The sequence below is a fragment of the Ooceraea biroi genome, chromosome 14 (assembly GCF_003672135.1).
Source record: "Ooceraea biroi isolate clonal line C1 chromosome 14, Obir_v5.4, whole genome shotgun sequence".
Lineage (NCBI taxonomy): Eukaryota > Metazoa > Arthropoda > Insecta > Hymenoptera > Formicidae > Ooceraea > Ooceraea biroi.
The window spans coordinates 6,676,455-6,702,581 of record NC_039519.1 but is presented as its reverse complement, the minus strand read 5'-3'; the positions used below and the strand labels follow the sequence as shown (position 1 = coordinate 6,702,581).

General features: G+C 46.6%; 1 protein-coding gene across 1 annotated transcript in view; it reads right to left on the bottom strand.

Moving 5' to 3' along the window:
* The window catches only part of LOC105283294 (protein jagged-1), a 47,230-nt gene that overhangs the window by 15,237 nt on the left and 5,866 nt on the right, over nucleotides 1–26,127 (bottom strand). The window contains exon 2 of the mRNA XM_011345931.2: nucleotides 15,626–15,916. Within this exon, the coding sequence (XP_011344233.1) occupies nucleotides 15,626–15,916 (291 nt within the window). The remainder of the gene's footprint in view (nucleotides 1–15,625; nucleotides 15,917–26,127) is intronic.

Sequence of the window (26,127 nt, the reverse complement as noted above, 5' to 3'; positions counted from 1 at the left end):
ATAATTCAAAAATCAAAATTGAACAGAAAGAGAGAGAACTAGATGCAGCAAGCTTGAATATCGAAAAAGAATCTCTCGATATTGAAGACTGCTGGCAAGATTCCACGATCCTCTCGACGTGGAAGGAACTGCCGTGTCGACCAACTTGCGTGGGCGTAGGAAATTAATTAAGCCGAGCGGTATTCTCGGAGAAGCCGATGCACCTCTATTTTCCCCCACAACGGCCAATTAATTAATTTCCTGTGCGACCACAGCCAGTTTTATCTTCGCGGTCAATGCGAGGGAGATCTCTCGGTCGTCTCTTCTCGACGCACAGTTTGCGTACTTAAATATCCCCATCTTATCTTTTTCTAGGTATTAAATAATCGAAATTATCTAATAACTTGTAAAACTAGTTGAAATCTCCTTATGAAATATTATATTAATTATATATTAATATAATTAATAGCATCAATCGGCTGACTAATCACTTTTCTTTTAATCTAACAATTATTTTCAGAAGAAGATTCGTATCATGCTTACTGAGGTACTGTCTCTAGAGTTTCAAACGTTTGTAATTCAAGTGATCCATAATGGCATCCGCGATGTATAACGACATACGGTATCTTCTCGACGTCCAATTTCGCCAGTCCAACGATTTGGAAATCGTGCAGGCTGCGTATTCGGTGTAATAGAGTTCACTACTGTAAGATCTGAAAAGATAGTCGAGACTGACAGGTCGTATAGAGGATCGGAATGAAAACAAGTTGATCACAACAGTAGGAGGAGTATTGGCCGTACAGCCTAAGACCTAGGCGTGTGAACCAGGGATCCCGGAGAGTTCGAGTTCAAATCTAAGGCAGTCTCCTAGTTATTTTTCGCCTCTTACAATTCAGAAGTGGGATAAAATCCGCTACCCCTCGAAGACAGTTGAGATTCATCCGCTACCCCTCGGAGAGGAGGGAGTTGAGAAGCAGCTGGCCGGTAGTGAAGCCTGAACATGGAGGTCGGGACGGACTCAGAGGAGTGAACCAACATGGAGATTGGGAAGGACTCAGAGGAGTGAACCAACATGGAGGTTGGGAAGGACTCAGAGGAGTGAACCAACATGGAGGTTGTTGGGAGGGACTCAGAAGAGTGAACCAAAAATGGAGGTTGGGAAGGACTCAGAGGAATGAACCAACATGGAGATTGGGAAGGACTCAGAGGAATGAACCAACATGGATGTTGGGAGGGACTCAGAAGAGTGAACCAAAAATGGAGGTTGGGAGGGACTCAAGTGGAGTGAACCAACATGGAGATTGGGAAGGACTCAGAGAAGTGAACCAACATGGATGTTGGGAGGGACTCAGAAGAGTGAACCAAAAATGGAGGTTGGGAGGGACTCAGAAGAGTGAACCAAAAATGGAGGTTGGGAGGGACTCAAGTGGAGTGAACCAACATGGAGATTGGGAAGGACTCAGAGGAGTGAACCAACATGGAGATTGGGAAGGACTCAGAGGAGTGAACCAACATGGAGATTGGGAAGGACTCAGAGAAGTGAACCAACATGGAGATTGGGAAGGACTCAGAGGAGCGAACCAACATGGAGGTTGGGAGGGACTCAGAAGAGTGAACCAAAAATGGAGGTTGGGAGGGACTCAGAAGAGTGAACCAAAAATGGAGGTTGGGAGGGACTCAAGTGGAGTGAACCGACGATTTGGAGACATTCGGGGACGAATGTAATGTCAGGCTGGCCGAGCTGTAAGATCTGGAAAGATAGTCGAGACTGACAGGTCGTATAGAGGATCGGAATGAAAACAAGTTGATCACAACAGTAGGAGTATTGGCCGTAAGACCTAGACGTGTGAACCAGGGATCCCGGAGAGTTCGAGTTCAAATCTAAGGCAGTCTCCTAGTTATTTTTCGCCTCTTACACTACGATGGTTGGAAGCGATACCAGGCGAGGTCTAGGGAGATCGAACGGAAGCGAGTGGACACGTGAAGCACGTAGAATCCCGCTGCGAGGCTATCTGGCCGTCTGCCTGGTCTGCCTGCCTCGTTCGTCACTCTATCGGGTCTATGACTTACGTGTATGCGCACATATATGTATATACAATATATACGCGTGTACGCTCGTTGGCAAACGCGCGAGCAAGCTAGCAGGCAGGTAGATAGGTACTTACGTACGCCGAGTAGAGCGCGTCGAGTCTCCTCTCTCTACGCCTGGCGACGTGTCTTAGGTTTCGCGGAAAAGATCGAACGAGCCGTACGTGAGGACGCGTACAAAAGCGGGCGATGTACGATCGAACGGAGGTTACCGAGGTTCCCTCCGATTCCTCGTGCGATCAACCTCTTCGCCCGGCAACGCGTTAAATTTCGCGGCGGCGGCGGCGGCGCGACGCGACGCGAAGCGTTCTCACGCGCGCATCCGAGAACGAGCGTGTCCCTCATTTCCGACGAGATTTATAGTCGGTCACGGTAATGCGATACCAGGCACAAAACGACCGCTTCATTTTCCATGCACAATCGGTAGCGTCCTCAACTGGAAAATGGCTGGGATTTCTTTTCCCATTCTTATCGTTCCGCGAAAATCTCTGGGAGAACTTTAACAATTCAGTTTAATGTAAATCCCTTGATCGATTTTTCTTAATAAATCTTCCGCGTCTTCGTTTCCGAATATTGACTCATGCAGACTCTACGCAGAGTATTACGTAACGCAGATCGCGTCTCGTCGAGAGAATAATCACATACGGATCGACTCGCAACGGAGAATCAATCTCGCTAATTGACCGAGCCGGAACACGGCAGCGGACGGAGCGGGAGCGTCGCGCCGTAATTGAAAAACGCGGCGACGCCGAGGAACGCCGCGCGCGCGATGAGCGGCAAAGGGCGCTTCTCTGCGGCGATTCCGTCCGGTAGCGCATTCCCTTCGGCGGCGGAAATCTTCGTTCTGGAATCCTGCGCGGCCGTGTTCGCTTCCCAATTAGCTGGGTAGCTAATAAATCTCGCGGCGTACCCAGAGAACACACACGCATACACAGCAGCAGCAGAAAGACTCCTCGAGCGGCAGGGAAAGAGGTCGAGAATGAGAGAGAGAAGCGACGTAAAAAGCTGAGGAGAGCAGAGAAAGACGACGGGAGGGAGAGAATACCGTCTTCATGGTCGAGGGGGTGCTCGTGGAAGAGAGGCGTCCACCATCCGCGAGGGCACAAGGCCAAGTGCATGGCGCGCCTTCTTCCCGCTTAAAGGAACCAAAGTGGAAACGCCGCACAGTCGCGAACCGCGATGCTGATGGTAGTGCTAATAGTGCCGGTGTGTTACCTGCATAATATAAGGCAAGACGCGCGCTGTATGCCTCGCATTAAATGCCTTCCTAGACTCGCTGACTGCGGAGGCCACGCTTGCAATGTGCGTCGAGTACATCCGCATGAACTGGCACTCGCGACAGAGTAACGATTGCATCTCTCATGACGCATCATCGGTGCTCATTATAAACTGTTCGGTCAAAAGGTTCGGCTCAATTTTCAATTTTTCAAATCTACTTACACGTAATACAGATAATGTTGATGATGCCTACATCATGGACAATAATGTCTAATCATAGACAGCGATGATTACTTGATGACGAATAATCTGCTTCTACTGAATACAATAAAGCATATCCAATAAAATCCAAATTGTCAATAAAACGACCGAGGATCGGTTTAATTACACGTATCCCTTTGCACGTGCAATTCCATTCCTTCTGCAAACGCGCGTGGAGGAAATCAAGAGGTTCGCTATGCCTCGAGAAAACGTGGATCGAGAGACACTGCGGTCGTTCGTGCGGACGGTCTCGTCAGCCTTTCGAGGCAGAGAAGGGACAAGCAGGGAGAACAAGGAGAGAAAGAGAGAAAAGGCGCGTTTGGTATGCGCTTCGCGCAGCGGGTTCACACACGACCGGTCCAAAGGAAGGACCTTAAAACCCCGCTTCCTCCGCCACGCCCGTTCAGCCCCCCGCAGGCGAGGAGATACTGGGGAGGCGAAGGAGCATCCTCCAAAGCGTGGCGACATTTCCCCCACTCCTCATCTCCTTCCCCTTATACCTTGAGGCTCGTGTACACGCCGTTGCATTGTGCACCTGCTTGTATGCACGCCTGTGTCCATCCGCCGACACGCGTGCCCGCAGCTGCGTGCGTAATAATACGAGCGATCGAATGTAAATCTCGAAGGGGGGAATTGCAGGGGGTAGGCGTCGTGATTGCATTCATCCCCGGTAGCGGCCGCGTAAGAGATGGCAAGTTTCGGAACGGCGAGAGAACTGAAGAAGGACCGGTTCGCGCGAGAGTTTCGACAAATCGGTTTGCGCTTCCGCGTTAAAACCCGGCAATTTATGCGTTCCCACTGAATTCTCCTCACGCGCGGTAAATCCTGCTTCAATGGGCGCCGATCGGTCCGCACGAGAGAAGGAAACCGCGCATTCCTCGTGCGTTCGTTATATTGGCAGGATTAAAAATCGGCGCAGCTCGCAGCTTGCGTGCGTCTGTCGGACGCTCCTCATCTCTGGCGTTTCGCTCCTTTGGCGTGTGCAAACTGCTCGCCTCGCGTATGCAACTGTGTAATTAATTCATGGGGATTTTGTATCTCGTATCCCATCTTCGTAATTTCCGCTCAATGCCGAGTTCCATCTTTCGCAGTCTCTACCGAAGAAAACTTCTTTTCCATGAATTTTCTAATATACTTTATTATTATTCCAATTTATGCAATCACGCCGTGAACCGCTAAATTAATTCTGTCAATCTTTCACCCTTCTGTCAGTTTACTTTTCTGATTATTCACGTTATATATTTTATTCAATTACTCGGATCCGATCCTGAAACATGTCATGTTATTTCTCCTTGTTTCTCTTCTTCTCTGTTCATCGCGGATGTCACTCCGAGCAACTAATCGACGAGGACATAAAGCGAATGAGTCGCGTATTTGCTCGTCATGAAAATAATCCTAATAACTGTCGAACAATAAACGCGAGGGGAACTTTGCGCTCAATGGTCTATGACAAATCGCGAAAGTCATTACATCGACGATGATTACGTTAATGGAATTAAGATTAATGCTGGCGTGTGGGAGTACCGGCGAGAGTGTCGCGATTGTCGCTTTTCATCGAGACGAGAGAAATTGTTCTTGTCGGAAGCCGATCGATCGTCGGTGGCAGTCGCAGCCGCGGATCGGCAATAGGGAAATCTTTAATTTGCGCGAACGTAAATCTCGCGATGACGGGACGATGCACGCCTCGCCGTGATTGTAACCCCCGCGGGCGATCGGCGCAAAAGAGAGCAATTTCGGATCGCCGCTCTTCTCCCGGAGACCGGTTTGCGGCGGAAGTTTTGACAAATCGCTCGCGCTTCCGCGTTCGAAATGCTGCAATTTACGTGCGATTAGAAAAAGGACGTTGCAGTGACGCGCGAGGTAACGCGACGCGAATGGCCGGCCGTTCGCGATGTAAATCTCGCGAGCGTTATTCATTATTCGCGTTAACATCGCGTATTAACGGCGCTAATATATTTGAACAACTGTGTGCTTGCCGCTCGCGGGCTTATGGCGGTTTATTCATGACGCTATTAAAGCTCGTGGTGCGACTAGTGATTTTGCTAGCAGTGTGCGACGAGATAAAAACGCTCAAGCTTATCCTTATAAATAATTATATCATTAGATCTAATATCTGCTACAGCGGTTTTCATTTCTCAATAAATACAAGACGCGCGCGATAGATCATCCGAAATCTTATCTTCGTAAACAAATATAATAAAATATAATTCCGAAGTGAAGAATTAAGCCAATAAATTTCTTTCAAATAAATTTACATTTTTCAAATAAATTCGAAAATGAGAGAAGGAATGAGAAAGATCGAGTCAATATTATATTTGTGAGATCGATAGCGGTAGTTTTGGTACACATGGTATATTGGTGGGACAACGGAGGTATGGAAAACGTTTACGAGGCCACGGAGCCCGTTTTCGAGACGCGGATGTACACCTGTTGAGGCCCCTGACTCACGTAGCTCGATCCCCGCGGCGTTCCGCGACGCGTCTTCGAACGGGCTCCTTCATTTTCGTTCCCCGCACCGTTCTCCTCGTGTGTTCCCTCGCCGCCTTTCGTGATGAATGCCGCTCGGCCGAACGTCGTTTATCATTATACGTCTATTATCGAAACTACGATTGTCGGAATTAATCACGTGCCCGGGGAAAGGAGATTAAACGCGTTACGGACACGGTTTCCGACTCAATCCGGAGGGTAGGCTTTTCTCTTTTTCATTCCCATAATCATGCCATGCTTAGGAGAAGCAATTTCCGTAATCAAGAACTACCGTTTAGTTGACTCCGTAGTTTTTCACAATCATTTTATACATTTTATACATTTTTCACAATCATTTTATACATTTTATTTTATAAATAAAATTGTACCGCCTTTCTCTACGGAAATATCAAAGAACAAAGTAGTAAAATTAAGTTCATGGGAATTTGCCGAATTACCCGAGTAACAAAGGCGCGCATGCTCTCGAGACGCCAATTTTCTGCGTCCACGTGGATGCAGCGGCGTCTCGTGACGTCTCGCCATTCATAGTGGCGCCCGGATTGGAGACATTGTGCGCTTGGGTCTATATATGTGTTCCAATACGTTCGGACACAGCGGCCGACCGTGCGTGTCGGTGCATACAAAATGCGCAGACAGGTCGCATATATATGCACACGGCCGTACAGAGGAGAACCGTGCTAGAGTCGCATTGGCGACGGTCGAACGTCGAGGAGAAATTATCGAGAAGCAACGAAGAGAAAGGATACGGCGGAAGGAGGGGACGATCTGTGTAAGGACGACAGAACGAGACAATACATGGGGGTAATAAGGAGAGAGAAAGAAAGAGAGATGAGATGCGTAGTCGGAGAAACGTGGCATTCGAGGATGCACAGCTTCGAGGTGGATTGTGCAAAAGATCGGCGTATATTCTCGTCTCACCGATCGCTTCCCGTGCTATTATGCCACTACCGAAGAGACGTGAGAGATGCCTATCCCTCCCCGTATCTCCCTTATATCGGTATTGAAATTAGAAGCGGGCAAAGTCCACGACGAAGATTACAACGTTCAAGCAACGTTGCAGCAAGGCTGACTACCGCGGCCTCATCACGTCCGCGTGAACTGGGTCGCTATCAGAGAGCTCTCGTGATCGTTGCCGATGTACCTGCACATTTATCGAAAGCTGCATGATTAGGAGTGTGATTTAGTTTTGAGGGTTTTGCAACAGATGGCTGTAGTGTCAGTTTGTTCAATAGCTGTTTCCGATAACTGTTGTTTCTTACAGTGTTGACATTATCCCTGACATTTAGTAGCATTATAGCAATAGATGCGATAACAGTCGTGTTTATATATCATCGTAAAAATGCAACTTCCGAAACAGCATTTTCGACATGCGTTGCTTTTGTTTTTTAATCAAAAGAAAACTGCGGCTGACGGTTATAGAATTCTTGTGGAAACTTATGGTGATTCTGCCCCATCAATTAAGACGTGTCAATACTGGTTTAGACGCTTTAAAAGTGGTCATACTGATGTGAAGGACAAAGAACGCTCGGGACAACCAAGAAAGCTTGAAAATGCAGATTTGCAAGCATTATTGAACGAAAATCCAACACAATCCACTTCAGAACTTGCCAGAGCATTAAATGTTGATCGTACAACAGTTACGAAACATTTACATGAAATGGGAAAAATTCAGAAAGAAGGGAAATGGGTTCGACATGAATTATCGGAAAGTGCCATTTGAACATTTGCATTTCGTTGATCGCCAGGCAAAAAAAGAAGAGTCTTTTGTCTCGGATTGTTACTGGAGATGAAAAGTGGATCTATTTTGATAATCCGAAACGCAGAAAATCATGGGTGGATCCAGGCGAACCATCAACATCCACTCCGAGACGCAATATTCACGGCTCAAAAGTAATGCTCTGTATTTGGTGGGATAGTGTACTGTGAGCTGTTAAATCCGCACGAGACTGTCACGGCTGATCGTTATCGACACCAATTGTACAAGTTGAAGCAAGCATTGGACCCAAAAACGACCACCAATTGCGAGTAAACGACGGAAAGTGATTCTTCTTCGTGACAAGGCTCGACCTGACGTTGCGTTATCAGTGAAAGAAACACTATTAGAGCTTGAATGGGAAGTGTTACCGCACCCCGCGTATTCTCCATGCGATTATTATTTGTTCCGGTGGATGCAACACGCTTTAGAGGATACACACTTTCATAATTTCGAAGAAGTGCGAAAATTCGTCGACGAATGGATCAACTGAAAAGAAGAGTCTTTTGTCTCGGATTGTTACTGGGGATGAAAAGTGGATCTATTTTGATAATCCGAAACGCAGAAAATCATGGGTGGATCCAGGCGAATCATCAACATCCACTCCGAGACGCAATATTCACGGTTGAAAAGTAATGCTCTGTATTTGGTGGGATAGTGTACTGTGAGCTGTTAAATCCGCACGAGACTGTCACGGCTGATCGTTATCGACACCAATTGTACAAGTTGAAGCAAGCATTGGACCCAAAAACGACCACCAATTGCGAGTAAACGACGGAAAGTGATTCTTCTTCGTGACAAGGCTCGACCTGACGTTGCGTTATCAGTGAAAGAAACACTATTAGAGCTTGAATGGGAAGTGTTACCGCACCCCGCGTATTCTCCATGCGATTATTATTTGTTCCGGTGGATGCAACACGCTTTAGAGGATACACACTTTGATAATTTGGAAGAAGTGCGAAAATTCGTCGACGAATGGATCAACTGAAAAGAAGAGTCTTTTGTCTCGGATTGTTACTGGGGATGAAAAGTGGATTTATTTTGATAATCCGAAACGCAGAAAATCATGGGTGGATCCAGGCGAATCATCAACATCCACTCCGAGACGCAATATTCACGGTTGAAAAGTAATGCTCTGTATTTGGTGGGATAGTGTACTGTGAGCTGTTAAATCCGCACGAGACTGTCACGGCTGATCGTTATCGACACCAATTGTACAAGTTGAAGCAAGCATTGGACCCAAAAACGACCACCAATTGCGAGTAAACGACGGAAAGTGATTCTTCTTCGTGACAAGGCTCGACCTGACGTTGCGTTATCAGTGAAAGAAACACTATTAGAGCTTGAATGGGAAGTGTTACCGCACCCCGCGTATTCTCCATGCGATTATTATTTGTTCCGGTGGATGCAACACGCTTTAGAGGATACACACTTTCATAATTTCGAAGAAGTGCGAAAATTCGTCGACGAATGGATCAACTGAAAAGAAGAGTCTTTTGTCTCGGATTGTTACTGGGGATGAAAAGTGGATTTATTTTGATAATCCGAAACGCAGAAAATCATGGGTGGATCCAGGCGAATCATCAACATCCACTCCGAGACGCAATATTCACGGTTGAAAAGTAATGCTCTGTATTTGGTGGGATAGTGTACTGTGAGCTGTTAAATCCGCACGAGACTGTCACGGCTGATCGTTATCGACACCAATTGTACAAGTTGAAGCAAGCATTGGACCCAAAAACGACCACCAATTGCGAGTAAACGACGGAAAGTGATTCTTCTTCGTGACAAGGCTCGACCTGACGTTGCGTTATCAGTGAAAGAAACACTATTAGAGCTTGAATGGGAAGTGTTACCGCACCCCGCGTATTCTCCATGCGATTATTATTTGTTCCGGTGGATGCAACACGCTTTAGAGGATACACACTTTCATAATTTCGAAGAAGTGCGAAAATTCGTCGACGAATGGATCAACTGAAAAGAAGAGTCTTTTGTCTCGGATTGTTACTGGGGATGAAAAGTGGATTTATTTTGATAATCCGAAACGCAGAAAATCATGGGTGGATCCAGGCGAATCATCAACATCCACTCCGAGACGCAATATTCACGGTTGAAAAGTAATGCTCTGTATTTGGTGGGATAGTGTACTGTGAGCTGTTAAATCCGCACGAGACTGTCACGGCTGATCGTTATCGACACCAATTGTACAAGTTGAAGCAAGCATTGGACCCAAAAACGACCACCAATTGCGAGTAAACGACGGAAAGTGATTCTTCTTCGTGACAAGGCTCGACCTGACGTTGCGTTATCAGTGAAAGAAACACTATTAGAGCTTGAATGGGAAGTGTTACCGCACCCCGCGTATTCTCCATGCGATTATTATTTGTTCCGGTGGATGCAACACGCTTTAGAGGATACACACTTTCATAATTTCGAAGAAGTGCGAAAATTCGTCGACGAATGGATCAACTGAAAAGAAGAGTCTTTTGTCTCGGATTGTTACTGGGGATGAAAAGTGGATTTATTTTGATAATCCGAAACGCAGAAAATCATGGGTGGATCCAGGCGAACCATCAACATCCACTCCGAGACGCAATATTCACGGTTGAAAAGTAATGCTCTGTATTTGGTGGGATAGTGTACTGTGAGCTGTTAAATCCGCACGAGACTGTCACGGCTGATCGTTATCGACACCAATTGTACAAGTTGAAGCAAGCATTGGACCAAAAACGACCACCAATTGCGAGTAAACGACGGAAAGTGATTCTTCTTCGTGACAAGGCTCGACCTGACGTTGCGTTATCAGTGAAAAAAACACTATTAGAGCTTGAATGGGAAGTGTTACCGCACCCCGCGTATTCTCCATGCGATTATTATTTGTTCCGGTGGATGCAACACGCTTTAGAGGATACACACTTTCATAATTTCGAAGAAGTGCGAAAATTCGTCGACGAATGGATCAACTGAAAAGAAGAGTCTTTTGTCTCGGATTGTTACTGGGGATGAAAAGTGGATTTATTTTGATAATCCGAAACGCAGAAAATCATGGGTGGATCCAGGCGAACCATCAACATCCACTCCGAGACGCAATATTCACGGTTGAAAAGTAATGCTCTGTATTTGGTGGGATAGTGTACTGTGAGCTGTTAAATCCGCACGAGACTGTCACGGCTGATCGTTATCGACACCAATTGTACAAGTTGAAGCAAGCATTGGACCAAAAACGACCACCAATTGCGAGTAAACGACGGAAAGTGATTCTTCTTCGTGACAAGGCTCGACCTGACGTTGCGTTATCAGTGAAAGAAACACTATTAGAGCTTGAATGGGAAGTGTTACCGCACCCCGCGTATTCTCCATGCGATTATTATTTGTTCCGGTGGATGCAACACGCTTTAGAGGATACACACTTTGATAATTTGGAAGAAGTGCGAAAATTCGTCGACGAATGGATCAACTGAAAAGAAGAGTCTTTTGTCTCGGATTGTTACTGGAGATGAAAAGTGGATTTATTTTGATAATCCGAAACGCAGAAAATCATGGGTGGATCCAGGCGAACCATCAACATCCACTCCGAGACGCAATATTCACGGTTGAAAAGTAATGCTCTGTATTTGGTGGGATAGTGTACTGTGAGCTGTTAAATCCGCACGAGACTGTCACGGCTGATCGTTATCGACACCAATTGTACAAGTTGAAGCAAGCATTGGACCCAAAAACGACCACCAATTGCGAGTAAACGACGGAAAGTGATTCTTCTTCGTGACAAGGCTCGACCTGACGTTGCGTTATCAGTGAAAGAAACACTATTAGAGCTTGAATGGGAAGTGTTACCGCACCCCGCGTATTCTCCATGCGATTATTATTTGTTCCGGTGGATGCAACACGCTTTAGAGGATACACACTTTGATAATTTGGAAGAAGTGCGAAAATTCGTCGACGAATGGATCAACTGAAAAGAAGAGTGATTTTATCGTGGTGGAATCGATCTCTTGCCAGAAAGATGGGAAAAAGTTATAGAAAAGGAAGGAAAATATTTTGATTAAGGTATTCATTCATTATCATATTTAAATATATGCGTTTTTGAGCAAAAAAACCCTCAAAACTAAATCACACCCCTAATATATAGCAGGATCTGTAACCCTCTTGAGATGTGCGCGTCGCATGTCAAAAACGTTTTTTCGACGTATTATTATATTTGCAGCTTCATGACCTGGACAATCCGGTCGCTGATGAGTTTCGAATGTTCCTCGCAATACTCTCACGCTGCACGTTTGCACCGCGATTCTCACGTGTAACATACGCGCAACACGTAATACGCTTTGTCGTTTGCGTAACACGGGGAAATCATTCTCGGATTATTTTCCGATTTTGAGCGCCGCTTGAGGAAAGGTTCAGGCTGATCTGCGCGTATGAACGGGCGATTAAGGCCTCGCTGGCTTCAAGCGCTGATGAGAGATTTGTATCGGCGAGAAGGGGACTCTCTCGGGTATTCCTCTCGAGTTAAACGCAGGTGGCATTCGGTAGCCTGCACAAGAGTGCTCACCGCTCACTACAAGTCGGCTCTTGCCGCGACGAGATTATACATACCGTATTCAATCAGCAGAGATGATAATGACGGCATTATCCGCGGGGGGAACGATGAAAGTCAGGCGGTTTACCGTTTTTCGTGATAGCCGCCGCGCGAAAATGGCTCTACGGGATCATTACGCGACGCGAATACGTACGTGGCATGTCCGAATAGATATCACGAGGCATCCGGGCTTTTATCTTCGCTCCCCTTACTGTCCGCGCGTACACATTCGAGTATTCGTATTCACGTGTACATTTCTCACATATTCCTTTTTATTGCGTATCCGAGATACTATAATTGAATTAGACCGCCGAAGCGCTAAATGATCGAAGGTAGGGTGCCGAAAACGGGAGAAGGACCCCTTCACGAGAGGGAAGCAATTTAAGGGTTTCTGTTTATACCTCTTGCAGCGGCGCGGCGGTCCTTCGAGAGGAAAGAAAAAAGAGGGAGAGAGAGAAGGGGGTAAAGGCGGGAAGAAATAGAGAAAACAGGGCCCCATGAAGCCCCTTTGTTGCAGTGGGTTCTCTCGTCGGAAGATGTACCCGCGAGCGAGTTATGAAATATATAAACAGAAAAGCTGTGGCGCTCTTCAAACAATCCAAGACGATACGGGCGCGTGTAGGTACGTACGCGGGTGCGTTTTTTCGAATGCGTGTCCGCGCGAGTACAAACACCGTGCCCGTTCGGGTCCCGTCAGGCACCCACCCGAACCCATCATCGTCTGAAGAAGGCACTCTCGACGGTCCTCTGTGTATACCTGGCTCACGAGGGCACGTTTACGTGCGCACTTCAACGTCTCTCGAGGAGACTGTTTGGGCTCTTTCGAAATCGCTCATATATTCCGCCGTAATTACGTTAGACGACACAACGACGGCCGGACCGTAGATGGCTCGCTACTAATTAGACAACTGCTTCTCGAGGATCCCCGAAAAGAACGGAATTTCTCCACTAAACAAGCTGGTAGTGCTCTAGTAGGTAGTAGAATTATGACATGAAATATCTTATACCATATATAATTATATGAAATATTATACAGTAGAATATTTATGGTAATCAAGATAATATCGTATTACTCATTTTCCATAAATGATTTATGTGTTCTTCATTAGAGATTTAGATACAGATTTAGAAGACAGATATGATCATTATTTACGGAAAGATGGAAAACGAATAATCATTTTGTGAAACATTCATGCGCAACTTTCTTCAGACATCGAGTACACAAAATTCAAGTGTAAAATTACCACTTTGTTCACGGGCAAGCGTACTAATTCATAACCGCAGAAAAAGTGGTGGGATGAACTCAACGTAGGTGAACGATCGTAAAAATTTCGCCGCGAGAGTTCACGAAAGAAAAAAAAGAAAAAAAAGAGAAATGGAAAAAGGAAGAAAGAGAGAAAAAGAGGAAGAAAAAGAAAGATACACCAGGAGAGAAAAAGCCGGGAGAGAAGAAAGAACTCTTTCTCTCTCTCTCTCTCTCTCTCTCTCGACGATGAGAAGTTGCCAAGCGACTGGAACCGAACTGGAATTCTGCGCAACGACTCGCGCGCGGATGGGAGCCCAGCGGACCGGAAATCCCTCGCGCGGATTCGATAACTCTCTCGCGCGCCTCCTCGCCTCGTCGACAAAGGAATCGGGGGCTAGAAATTCGCGCGATCCGCCCGGCCGGCGATATAATGCCAGCCATAAGCACGCGGCTCTTCCTCGCCGCGGTCGTTAACATCGCGCGTTGCGAAAGAGCGGCGCGTCCGTTCGCCGCGATTCGCACTCGGCCGACTTTCGGCGATTTCGAGGCTGGGAGTGCGAACGAGGAAAAGCGGCGATCTCGTCCTCGTCGTCGATACATGCACGCATACAATATCGGCCTCCGGAGGCGGCGTCGCTAATGAGACACTCTCGTCGGCGTGTCACGGCGTCGATGATAAATGATCCGTGCCGACCGATTCGTGGGTCCAAATGTGTCGTCTCTTCGTTACGACTTCATTGCACTCGTTACGACTCTCGTACGCCGCGACGCCAGTGACCAAACAGAATTACCGTCTCATATACAGGGTGTTTCCTCTAACTGTAGCACTTAGAATATCTCTGCTTCCTTTGATATGAAAAAAGTCAAAGGACGAAAATTGTTCGATTCAAAGAGACTAGTACTCTGGTAAGAAAATTATTTTTTTTAATGTCACCTTTCACAAGATATCAAGGTCATCAACATTTTTTTAAATGAGATGGTATATTTTCCTTAACGAAATGATGTAGCTTGTAAAAAAACAAATTCAACCATACAGAATATGTTGACCTTCATTTGCACGGAACATACTCAACGAATCATTTCCTGATCGCTGGATTGAACGTGGTGGAAGAATTTCTTGGCCGGCTCGATCACCAGATCTTACGCCTCTTGATTTTTTTCTTTGGGGACACCTAAAACATGAAGTTTATCGCGATATTCCGACAACACCTGAAGATATGCGAGAAAGAATTCAGCGTGCGTGCACCGCAATTACTCCGGAATCTCTCAAAAACGTAAAACAATCGTTTATTCATCGAATTCGAAAGTGTATCGAAGTAAACGGTGATCATTTCGAACATCTGTAAAAAAGGTACATCTTTGTAGTTATACGTACAATAAATAGAGTTTCTTTTCCTAAACGTGATTTTTGTGGTTCAAAGTCATTTGAAGGTCAACATATTCTGTATGGTTGAATTTGTTTTTTTACAAGCTACATCATTTCGTTAAGGAAAATATACCATCTCGTTTAAAAAAATGTTGATGACCTTGATATCTTGTGAAAGGTGACATTAAAAAAATAATTTTCTTACCAGAGTACTAGTCTCTTTGAATCGAACAATTTTCGTCCTTTGACTTTTTTTATATCATCAAAGGAAGCAGAGATATTCTAAGTGCTACAGTTAGAGGAAACACCCTGTATACGCCATGCGGCGTCATTAATCGCGGGACATCGAATTAGGCCTCGTACGTGTGCGATGTAACGGCGACCACTCGGGATTTTCGGCCGGCGTTCGCGTTCTCACGGATATTAGGTGATGCCGCGCGCGTTTCGGCACTCGCAGCAACTGAGCCTTCTTGACCTCTCGACATGCATTTAATGCGAGCGCAGCGTTAAACATGACCGTTCGAAATTCGTTTCTCGAAATACAAGTAACAAATTTTACGGGATATTTATTCTGTATTGTAATGGTGATGCAAAAAACAAGCTATCGTTGTTAGAGATATTTAAATGCAGATGATTTGTCGAGATACAACTTACCGTCCATCGGAAGGTGAAGTGGAGTTGCAGGGTGGTGGGTTCCACGAGGGTGAAGGTGTTCGTGCCGAGTGCGTGACTAGATACATTGCCGAAGCTGCAGGAGCCGATGGCAGTGACGTTTGACTGATACTCCTTGAGGCAGAGCCAAAAGATTGTCGTGCAGGGTGTCGTGCATGGTGGGAATCTTCCGCCCCCGCCTCCCCCGCCGCAACACCTGCCGTCCACCAGGGTGCCCCTGTTGTTCGTCAGCGAGAGAATCTGCACCTCGAAGAATCCACTCGCAGTTGTCACCTGCAACATCAAAACGGAAACGTCTCTTTAGAATTGGCTCGATCTCAAACATAAATCTCGACACACTTATTATCAAAAATTTGAGGCTTTTGCGCTACTGATTAGTACTTTCAATTTTGACTTCCAGATCCAATCCAATCCAATCCACTTTTCATGGACTGAATTGTTCACGAAACGGTGGAACGGTAGGGAAAATGAAAGGAGGGTAAGAAAAAAGAGGCCGGGGAGAGAGCGGAAGGAAGATCCGAAGTCTCTTCCAAGATTGTGAAAGGTTTTTTCACAAAATTCGGTTCTGTGCCAAGCGCGGAGACCTGAAAAGCCTCGGGTTACTGTCCGTTATTGCGTATCGTGGAAACGGAAGTCTCGTGTTAACGTCTCAGGAGAAAGAGACGGGTCGCCTCGGGCGAATGCACCGAATGCAGCAGCAACAGCTTCGGGCCAATCTCGGGAATGAAATCGAGCAGTTTCGAAACTGCAATCGCGGTCGACCTGGCAATTTTCGAGCCCGCCGTGCCGATACTGCGTGCCGTTACGTGCGATACGCATCGCACATTCATGCGTAAATATCGTGAGCGATTACTTCTTCCTGGCATTTGCGCAGCTGCGTTCCTCATACGCAGATTTCAATGAGAATGATGCAAAGACCTGGATAGCCTTTACTGATTTAATTTGTTGTAAGTTTGTAATAAATAATAATAATAATAATAATCTTTATTTACGGGAGCCACCCTTTAGTATACATAGAAAAAATTTAGAAAAAAGACGAAAAAAATACAAAAATATATATAAAATCAAGTGTAGAAATACAATAATCCAAAAACACGTATCGTAAAAAGTCTCAAATATAGAATATAAGATCCAAAATCACGTTATAAATAATACAACCAACAGTCACACCCGGAAGCACAAATAATGAGTAAAAAATCAGATGTAAGAATGTAAGATACAATGTAAAATGTGAAATGCAAAAACAGATGTAAAATGTAAAATACAATGTAAAATGTAAAAATGTAAAAAAATACAAAAATACAAGTACATATCGCAACTGTCCAATTTAAAAATCAAAAATACATCTCGCAACTGTCAAATGTAAAATACAAAAATACAAAAACAAATACGCAAAAATAATATATATTTGCTGAGCGCAATCAATTAAGAGCATTTTTCGTACGCGGCGCAAGTGGAACAATCTATTTATACTTACTTTCTCGAGAAAGTGATTTTGTTATAGTTTAACTCGTTTATGATGAGAGATACGAATGGAAGCATAAGAGCGTGGCTGAGCGCGCAGGTATTCGTACGTTCGGCATGGTACGTGCGCTAGTCTGCGTGCGTGCATGCATGCACGAACCCACGTAATTACCGTAAGAGTAAGATCGAAGGTAGAAAGCGCAAAGGATCGTCTGCTGGCCTTTGCTTTCCATATAACGCGCTTCCTTTTACGTTATATAAGCCCGTCTCGCGAGTGACATTTTAGCGGATCGGCGGAACGGTTCAACTCCCGCGGTCTTCGATTCGGGACACGATTCGGGGATAAAATGCAGGATGATTGAAAAGCGAAGCTTCTCACGATTGTCGAATCGCGCGCGACGTTACACGCGCGTGATGATGACCGCGCGACGCGTGAAGGATACGAGATAACATAATGGAGTCCGTAATGAATCAGATCTTTTGTGCGTTGGACAATACGTGTGCGGCGCCTACAGATATTCGCCGAGATGCAAACCGCATAATTCCGCATCTTCGACTGGCACAATGATACACGCGGCGATGCGCACTCGAAGCGATTTGGAGAAATCGTTAAAAGCGGATGAAACGGGTTACGAGAATCAGCCATTGTTTCCAGGAAGTATTACCTGAAGCTAATAATCGCGTTTGATTGAATCGCGTTTGGAGAAAATCGAAGATATTTCGCAAAACGATATTTCGAAGTCGAGAGTTTCACGAAGCATTTCAGCCGAGAAAAATTATGGTGAACTATACGGCTGCTTATACATTCGCGCATTTTTCGTGTATCTACGCCGAATTATCGCCCAAGGCACGTTTTTCGCTATGAAAGTTTAATATCTCGCTGGCAACTGGTACAAGATCTCGCTATTGCCGCACACAATGTATGGAAAAAGCAATTGGATCTCCAGATCGTGTCGCTTTAAATTCTCTCGATCTCTCGATCCTATCGAATACCTTACGACACGTTACAGCGCAGCAATCCGCTTCATCATAGATCGTTCTACTCTCGCGGTAGGCACGGAACGCTCGTTTCAGCAAATTTCAACGAGCACTTTGTGCTTTACGATGGAATTGTTGGCCGCACACGGGCGGTCTCGCGCGTACAACCCCGTCGTCTGTTGCCTCTGGTGGTCATCCCCGCGAAGATAATACCGCGATTTATCCCCGCGTTAACCCGACCTATTCGGCAATGGTAATAACTATCCCCATGGCGTCACGCGTATATACCCACATGCATAAACCGAGTCTGGACTTGCTTTTTCCGCGTTTGAAAATGGAGAAATTGTCCGGATAGGGAGACCGGACCCTCGACCTGGCGAAGTCTGTCTCCAGTCGCTTCTTAGCGACATTCGACGTCGTCGTCATCGTGCTGCTTTGCCGCCTTCTGCGTTCACGACGACGGACGACGATATATCGCCGTCGTACGAGTTTCCGTGCGCGCTGCGACGAGAGGCGAGCGTTTGTTTGGAGAACGGACGCCGCGTGTGTGTAACGACTCGCGTACGCGTTTTATTAGCCGGGCATACTTATTCTGGAGACTCTCTCGGCTCTTCGCCGGTAACCTTCTGCCTCCGTGCAGCTCCAGCGCTAGAGCTCTCCTCTGGCGCGCGCGAGCGCTTGCGTTTGCGAACGCTCGCTTCGCAAACTTTGCACAGTCCGCTCACGTGCCGGCGAGAAATTTCCGGACGACGAGAACCGGAGATGCTTTAAACCAGCCGACGCGGAAGAGCCTGCCCGATGGAGCCGCGGGTGGGCGCTTTACGGAGTCTTGACCGGGAGATGCGTTCGAGGGAATCGTTCTCGCGAACGCGGCCAGAATACCGAAACTTTCGTGTCGAATCGCAAAACGTGAAGCCGAAACAGTAAAGGGAAAAATATTCCTGACGTCATTCCTATGAGCATCATTTCCTTTTTTCAATAATCGTATATAATGTATCGATACTGTTATTGAGGTGACGTGACATTGTGATAAATACCGTATTGTCCGTCATTATCTTTGAAATTAAAAAAATGCAATAAAATCTGGAATATCGAATCACGTTATTTAATGAACGCAAGTCGTGTAAAATAATTTCAATGATTCGACACTATTCTTTTTCGAGTCTGTGTCTGCGCAACCCGAATTCGAGATCACGCCGACTTTCGCGCTCGAGTTCACCATTCACCGTCGAAAAGAGGCGCGACCCAGTGTCGAGTCTCTCTATCCTAGTATTTTCCCACATGGTCGACCGCCACCCAGCGATAATTGAAGTTCCCCGGAGCTGTCGAGCTGCAATAACGGTGGACACCTCGTATTAGCAATCACTTCCCCATCCTGGCACTCCGCCTGCCCTCCAACTCTTCGGTGCGATTATTTCCCTCGTCTTTAGCGGCGACGCTCGCACTCGCGGTTATTAGGTTGAAAGTTCATCCCTTTCTAACCGCATATCACGCGCACAATGTAATAACTCCATTGTCCTTCCAACAGGTTCTCCTGATTTATTCATTGGAAAGTAACTTTAAATTATTTAAATTGCACGTGAGAAAAATACAATTTTTAAACTGTCATTTTGGTACTTCAGGATGAAGTCGAAGCAGAAAGCACGTCAGGAAAGATGTTCGAATTTAGCGTTCCCACGATGATGAAGACGCATGGTCCACCCCGAGACCTGGTAGATTGATTTCTGGACACCTGGTATGTGAAGCGAAGTGTTTTACGGGCATTTTATCGTGGTCGTCAGCGTGTACACACCTTCGTAACCTGTTATAACGCTCGTAGCTACGTGTGTGAGTATATACGCGTGCTACGTGCACATGTACACGCAGGAGACGAGCAGAACTTTCGATGTGCCGCGGTGCCAAGTGCACACGTGCGTATACATACGTACGTGTACATGCGCGTGCGAGTGCGCTCGCTCGCGCAACTGGTCGGTCGGTTCGCCGGAGAAGAGCCTTTCCTTTCCGCATAGCCAAGGTGCAGCGAGCCATACCTCAATGCGCCTAGTTTTATATACAACTCTCTCGTAGAACTCGCGCGCCTCGCCAGAGTACGAATAATTCGCCCGGCCGTCCGAAAAGGAAAAAACCACCCGCGGAACGCATACTGAGGAACGATTCTACCGTGTCGTCCGTGGCGCGTTTTCCTCCTTCCTTTGTTCTACCACATCTTCTGACGAAGCTCATTCGCCGATGCAAGTCGCGTCCGCGAGAACCAGAACTGCTATCGTCGCTTTCGAAAAGTCCGCTCGGCGCGCTTACGCGATTTTCCTTTCGCCGGGCGAAATTTGCGACGCGATTGGCTAATTTTTCTTCGTTGGCGATAAGAACGATAAAAATAGATGAACGGTCGGAAAGCAACGGTTTGATTGGCGTTTTCGTAGTTTGAGGAAAACGTATTTTGCCATTATTGGTAAGAGTGAAGTCAATCTATCATACATCGTTCTATCTATCGTTCATATATCGCAAGAGTGAGATTGCAAAATCTGATGCACACCGATATAGAGCTCTGGTAAGCGCCGCGCTCTCTCTTAACTCGAAAATGATAAACAGGTTTGAAAAGTGGGTAAATACAGAAGGCGGGGTTGTACAAGTCGATTGTTATCGTCGATCTCATTAGCGCGGGGATAAATGTAGGCGGAGAGTGGACGCGCACACGGAATACATGTAATTATGTAAATACGTAATTATACCGTGCTATGATTATGTAAACCTACGGAAGAGAAGTGTTCCCTTAATATCTTAATTGCGAACCTGCTACCGTCCCGCGTCGCAGCAGGACGCATCCACCAAAGTATCCATATCTTATCGTTAAATATTAACGTTAATTGGAAAGCGGCAGCCTTTGCAAAAGTTTTCATCTAAACTGGCTAAATTAGCCGGGTAATTTGCATTGCTCTCGAAACAGTGCACGATGAAGCATCCTGAATATAATCGATGTGGTCCGTGGAAAAAAGGAAACGCGATGTCGCACATAATTTCCAAACAGTAATTCCCGAAAAGTGATTACGCGAGTGCGGTTTCTTACGGAGAACTAACAAAACAGTGAAAATTATATATCCTTTTTATCATCCCTTTATCTCGTGGCAATCATGACAGATTGCGAGCCAAGTGGTGCAATCGATCGCGCGACTCCGCGCTCCGGATTGTAGCCGGCAAGAAAGGGCGAGCAAGAATTGGCAAGAAGGGAGGATGGAAGAGAACAACACCGTGCCGGCCGACTGGTCGCGATTTTGGTTTCGAAAATCGTCCGGGCCTTTCATTTTATCTCTGAGCTCCCAAGTCGTAGGTAGTAATTACCGGTGGCCGCTACCTGCCCGAGTGAAATAGACCTACCGAACACCATTTAATTTTATACCGTAGGTTCTGCACGGACGAATCGTCCGGCTGCGTGTATGCGTGTGGTGCGTGTGCGTTGGTCGCCCGTATTGCACGTCTTGTTCCTGCGCTCTGCGCTCGGTTTTGTCTCGCGTGCTCGCGTTTTACGGGCTTGTGTTGCACTGTGTTGTGCCGTGGCCCCGGTACTACGGGGCCATATATCTCTTTCTCTCTCCCTCCCCTTTGTGCGAGAGATACGGGAAGACCCCTATACTTAATATTATTTGCTACCCACTCGTCGGGACCCCGCCATCGGCAAGGCTGCCAGACTGCCTCTAACCGTGGATCGGCTACAAATTACCGAAATAATTAAAAAGTCTTGCTTCGCGTGGGAAGTCCCGCGAACCCCCACCGCTTCATCATCGTATAGAAGGTGGGCGAGACGAGATCAAGGTTCGAATCAAATTATCCGAGACTGATTAACAGTTCTCTCGCGCAGACGCGTCAACAATCGTCGGTGCTTTTCTCAAGATTTTTCTTCAGCGTATCGCATTTTTAAACAATTTTTTAATAAGAATGCGCTTTGCGGATCATTAATCGTACCATTGACAGCAAAAACTTTGTTATGCGATTAAACAGTAATTAAATTTACTGAGCGTTCGGTAAAGCAATGATCGTAAAAGCGTTACAATTAATAATCTCGTAGGATGAACTATTATCTTCGCAGCCTTCTGTGATTGGAAGCACTAACATGATTTAACGGCAAGGAACGCATTTAAGAAACATTCCATCGATCGAGCAATGAAATACAAGTAACATCTATCCCTGTCTATTCAATAATTACTTTATTAATTACATTTTTATGAGTTCATGCCTTATTTCCTCGTGCGATTAAAATAATTATACAACTCATCGTTTGTCTTCCTCTGTTTATCCGAGACTCGTTGAAATGATTCGTCGACGAGAAAGATTCTCGTGAATCTTTGTGCAGGTCCCACTTCCAAACGACTTGATCGAACGCGATCGACATGTAGATGCACCGTATTCGCCCAATAAGACCCATGGGAACTTGTCGCTAAAACGGCCGCCCGCTATTGACGAGCTTTTGCTAACCCCAGTCAAGGAACGATGAAACCCGATCGAAGGCCAGACCTGAGAGATCGGCTGCTGTTTCTTCAGCCCGAACATCTTCTACCTGCTTGCCCGCCTGTGAGAATCGTGAGGCCGAAACGGCGGGAACAGGTGCGAGTCGAGAGTGTTCACGGCCTGTACGCTGTTAACGCGAGGTGTCCATCTGGATGCAGGCAGATATCGATTTCATTCTATCAACTAATAAGTGTTCGTACGGCGTGTGATAAAATCTCAATAAGTGGCTGGCATTGCGACAAAAAATTCTCGTTCCAAGTTCATTGATATTTTGCACCTGTTTTAGATGAACAAAAGTTAGCACCGCTGCTGTGATTGCCGGAGGATGCAATTCTGTGTCTCGTCTTGGCTCGTCGATTTTGTTTCGCGGTCGAGAAGGACTTGAAAGTGTAAAACAATCAGCTGTGGACCGCCTGGGGCGCCTGCACAAAAGACCATCATGCTGATCCGCAGCGAAAAGAAAGCGGTGACCGCGGTCTCTAATCAGCGGACTATAGATTACGGGGGACGATTATACCCCGATTACACGTTGTGTAAGTACGCGCGACAGTGGCCGAGGAGAGGAGCGATTATACCGGTAAGTCAAGTGGAGCGGAACGCGATAATAAATTAAAAGGAAAAACATATTGGCCGCGTCGTTGATGGGGGCGACTAAGCGTTAAGGCGCGCACTTAATCATAATCGGCGGTAGCGAGCGCGTTGCTGCTCGAGTTCAGTGAACACGCAAAATAAGCAACGAGCCGACCGCGGCAGGGTCCACGTTTGAATTTCAGATGGTCTCATTATTGAAATTCCCGAACAAAACGAACTCTGCCGGCGATAAATTCCGATGCGTCGCCCCTCGAAACGGCCGACCGTTCGCGACGCATATTTCTGCCGCGTGTGCTATTCGCGTGTGCTGCGAAATGTAACATGCGAGACGCACACGCTATGCATTTAAGATGAGGCAAAGGAGAGTCCGCGCTCTCGATGATAAGCGCATACAGTTCTAACGAGGGATTTAACTGGGCGATTATAATTTTGACTCGGGAAACATTGAAAGCTGCGTAATTTATTAGTATCTCATGCAAAGATATATGATTATATGATAAAAAAACATGTTCTGTGACCACATCCTCCTGAATGATAAGATGAGAAAGGACTAACAATGAGTGTATATTGTATACGCACAAACAAATGCGAACGCAAAAGCTTTTTTAACAGTTCTAACGAGGGATTTAACTCGGCGATTATAATTTTGGCTTGGGAAAACATTGAAAGCTAATTAAACACTGAAAGATAATTTACTAGCTTCTAACAGTTCTAACGAAGGATTTAACTCGGCGATTATAATTTTGACTCAGGAAACATTGAAAGCTAGATAATTTTATTAGCTTCTCATATAAAGATGATGTGATAATATGATAATAAAGCGTCTGGGATCACATCCTCTTGAATGATAAGATGAGAAACCTTTGAGAAACACCTTTGAGAAATACCACGCGAAATGGAGCAACTGTTAATAGGCAAGTTTCACCGGTTACACCTGCCGATGTTCATGGGATCTTTTGTCCACGGCCGTCGTCGACGGGGAACAAGAAAAGGAGAACCAACGGCGGCCAATGAAGCACAGAGGCATTTGCGAAAAAAAACCACCTTTCTTCTCGAGGCGAATGGTATTCGCACCGTTCCAGTATCGGTGGACTCCCCACCGCTCATCTCTCTTTCGATCGAATAACGGAGACGATCGACCAAGAAAATCCGATTAACGCGAGCCCAAAGAAACCGTGGCAGCCCCCAAAAAAGAGAATCTTCTCGATAATTCGCGCCAAGTGGACCGCCCGAAGCGCCGGCAACTGGAATACGATTCCCTTTTTATTACCTATCAACGATTTCAGGTTTCTATATTTTATATATTTAAAAAAAGAAGAGCGTGAGCCGGGACATCGATGAATCGACCCAGAGATGGATTAATGTCCGCGTCGTATCACACGCTTCGGCGATTCCTGCCACGCGCATACCGTATCGGCGTGCTCCTTTACCTTACGCTTGGCGCGTTTTGAAACTCGCGGGGAGCCTCCGCGGTTTCCACGAACTCGTAAAAGTTCTCCCTCTCGTGTAGGTAAACTCCCGCCGGACCTCCGAGCCTCTCGAGGCAAACCGGCGGGAAAAAGGACTCGCAGGCACGCACCTGTGCGCCACCGTGGTCCATGGGGTACCGCGCTGCTGGCCGGGCCTGGGGCCCCAGCGCCACGCCATGCCGCATCACCACCACCGTTCCATCAGCACGCTACGCGGGGCAACGCCACCAGGCCGCATTATCTGTCTATCTGCCGAGCATTCGCCGAGGTTCGCCTCTTCTCCGCCTCGGGGCTGATTTTTATAGGGGATTCGCGTGACCGCCGGCTAAACGCTTCGCTTTAACCCGGCTCCGGCTCCGCTTCGGCTGCTGTGCGCCCGCTTTCTGTTTTCATCTCCGGACTCGTTCTCCCTCGGCCCTCCCTCGACCCCCCTTAACACTTTTTCCTCGGCTCCCGCTGCCTCTGCGCTCCTTCGCCCGGCGGCTATCGCTCCGCGCGGAAGGCGCTTCTTCTGCCCTGAAGGATTCCTTGTTCACTTCGCCTCCCCTTTATCCGGGCCCTATCATCGCGTTCCGCGTTATTTCCGTTTGCCTGCTCGTCCATTGTCAATTTTCGGTCAATGATCAGGATTAATGTTTGCCATTTGACTTTCCATTAAGCATCGACCTTTCCTCTCAATACGTCATCGCTGCACGTAAAGCGTGAATATTACTGATCGCGCGAATAATTTTTCATTAATTAATTATATCTTTTTACACCTATAAATTGATCACGCAAATTCGAGAACGAATCTAAATAGGTGTGTTCTAGGTGGGAAAAAAAAGAAAATAGATTAAGCTGCGCAAGAAGCTGTGAATCGATTCCCAGGACGAAAGCGGAAGAAGGTGCAGGCTTAACAAGTTGTTATGGTCATCGTCATCGGGCAAGAAGCGCCAGCGGCGTTTATATGTAGGTATACGTTTGCTCGACTTTATCTCGCACGCTTGTTACGTGGAGGAAGCCAAGCCATCGTGTCGGCCGACGTAATATTTTAGTCAAGTCGCGCGATAGATCGAATCGCAGCTTGCATTAATTGACCGCCGCTCGAAATCTCGTCCGCGCAATAACGCCGCGCCGCGAAAAAGCTCGTGACCGCGCGAGCGTGTAATTACGCTCGATGGGCCGTTTTTAAGTTCCTTAAACGTGGACCTCAACGAGGCGCGCCGGAATTAAGGCGAGCGATCGCGCTCGAAACGATCGTGATCTGAGATTCTGCGAGTCAATCGGTTGGTCAATCAATCACGCTCGATTAATTACACTCCGCTCACGTCGAGCAGAACTTTCTTGTCTCGACTGCAAGGCTACTTATAGGCAAAGGACTGCAAAAACTGCGCGAGAAGATTGCGACAGCGCGCGTCAGCGAGATAAGATCCGCAACGAAGGAGCACGGCGGTGGGAACTTTCTCGCCGTGTACATTGATGAAAAGTGTCTTGTTCTTCATC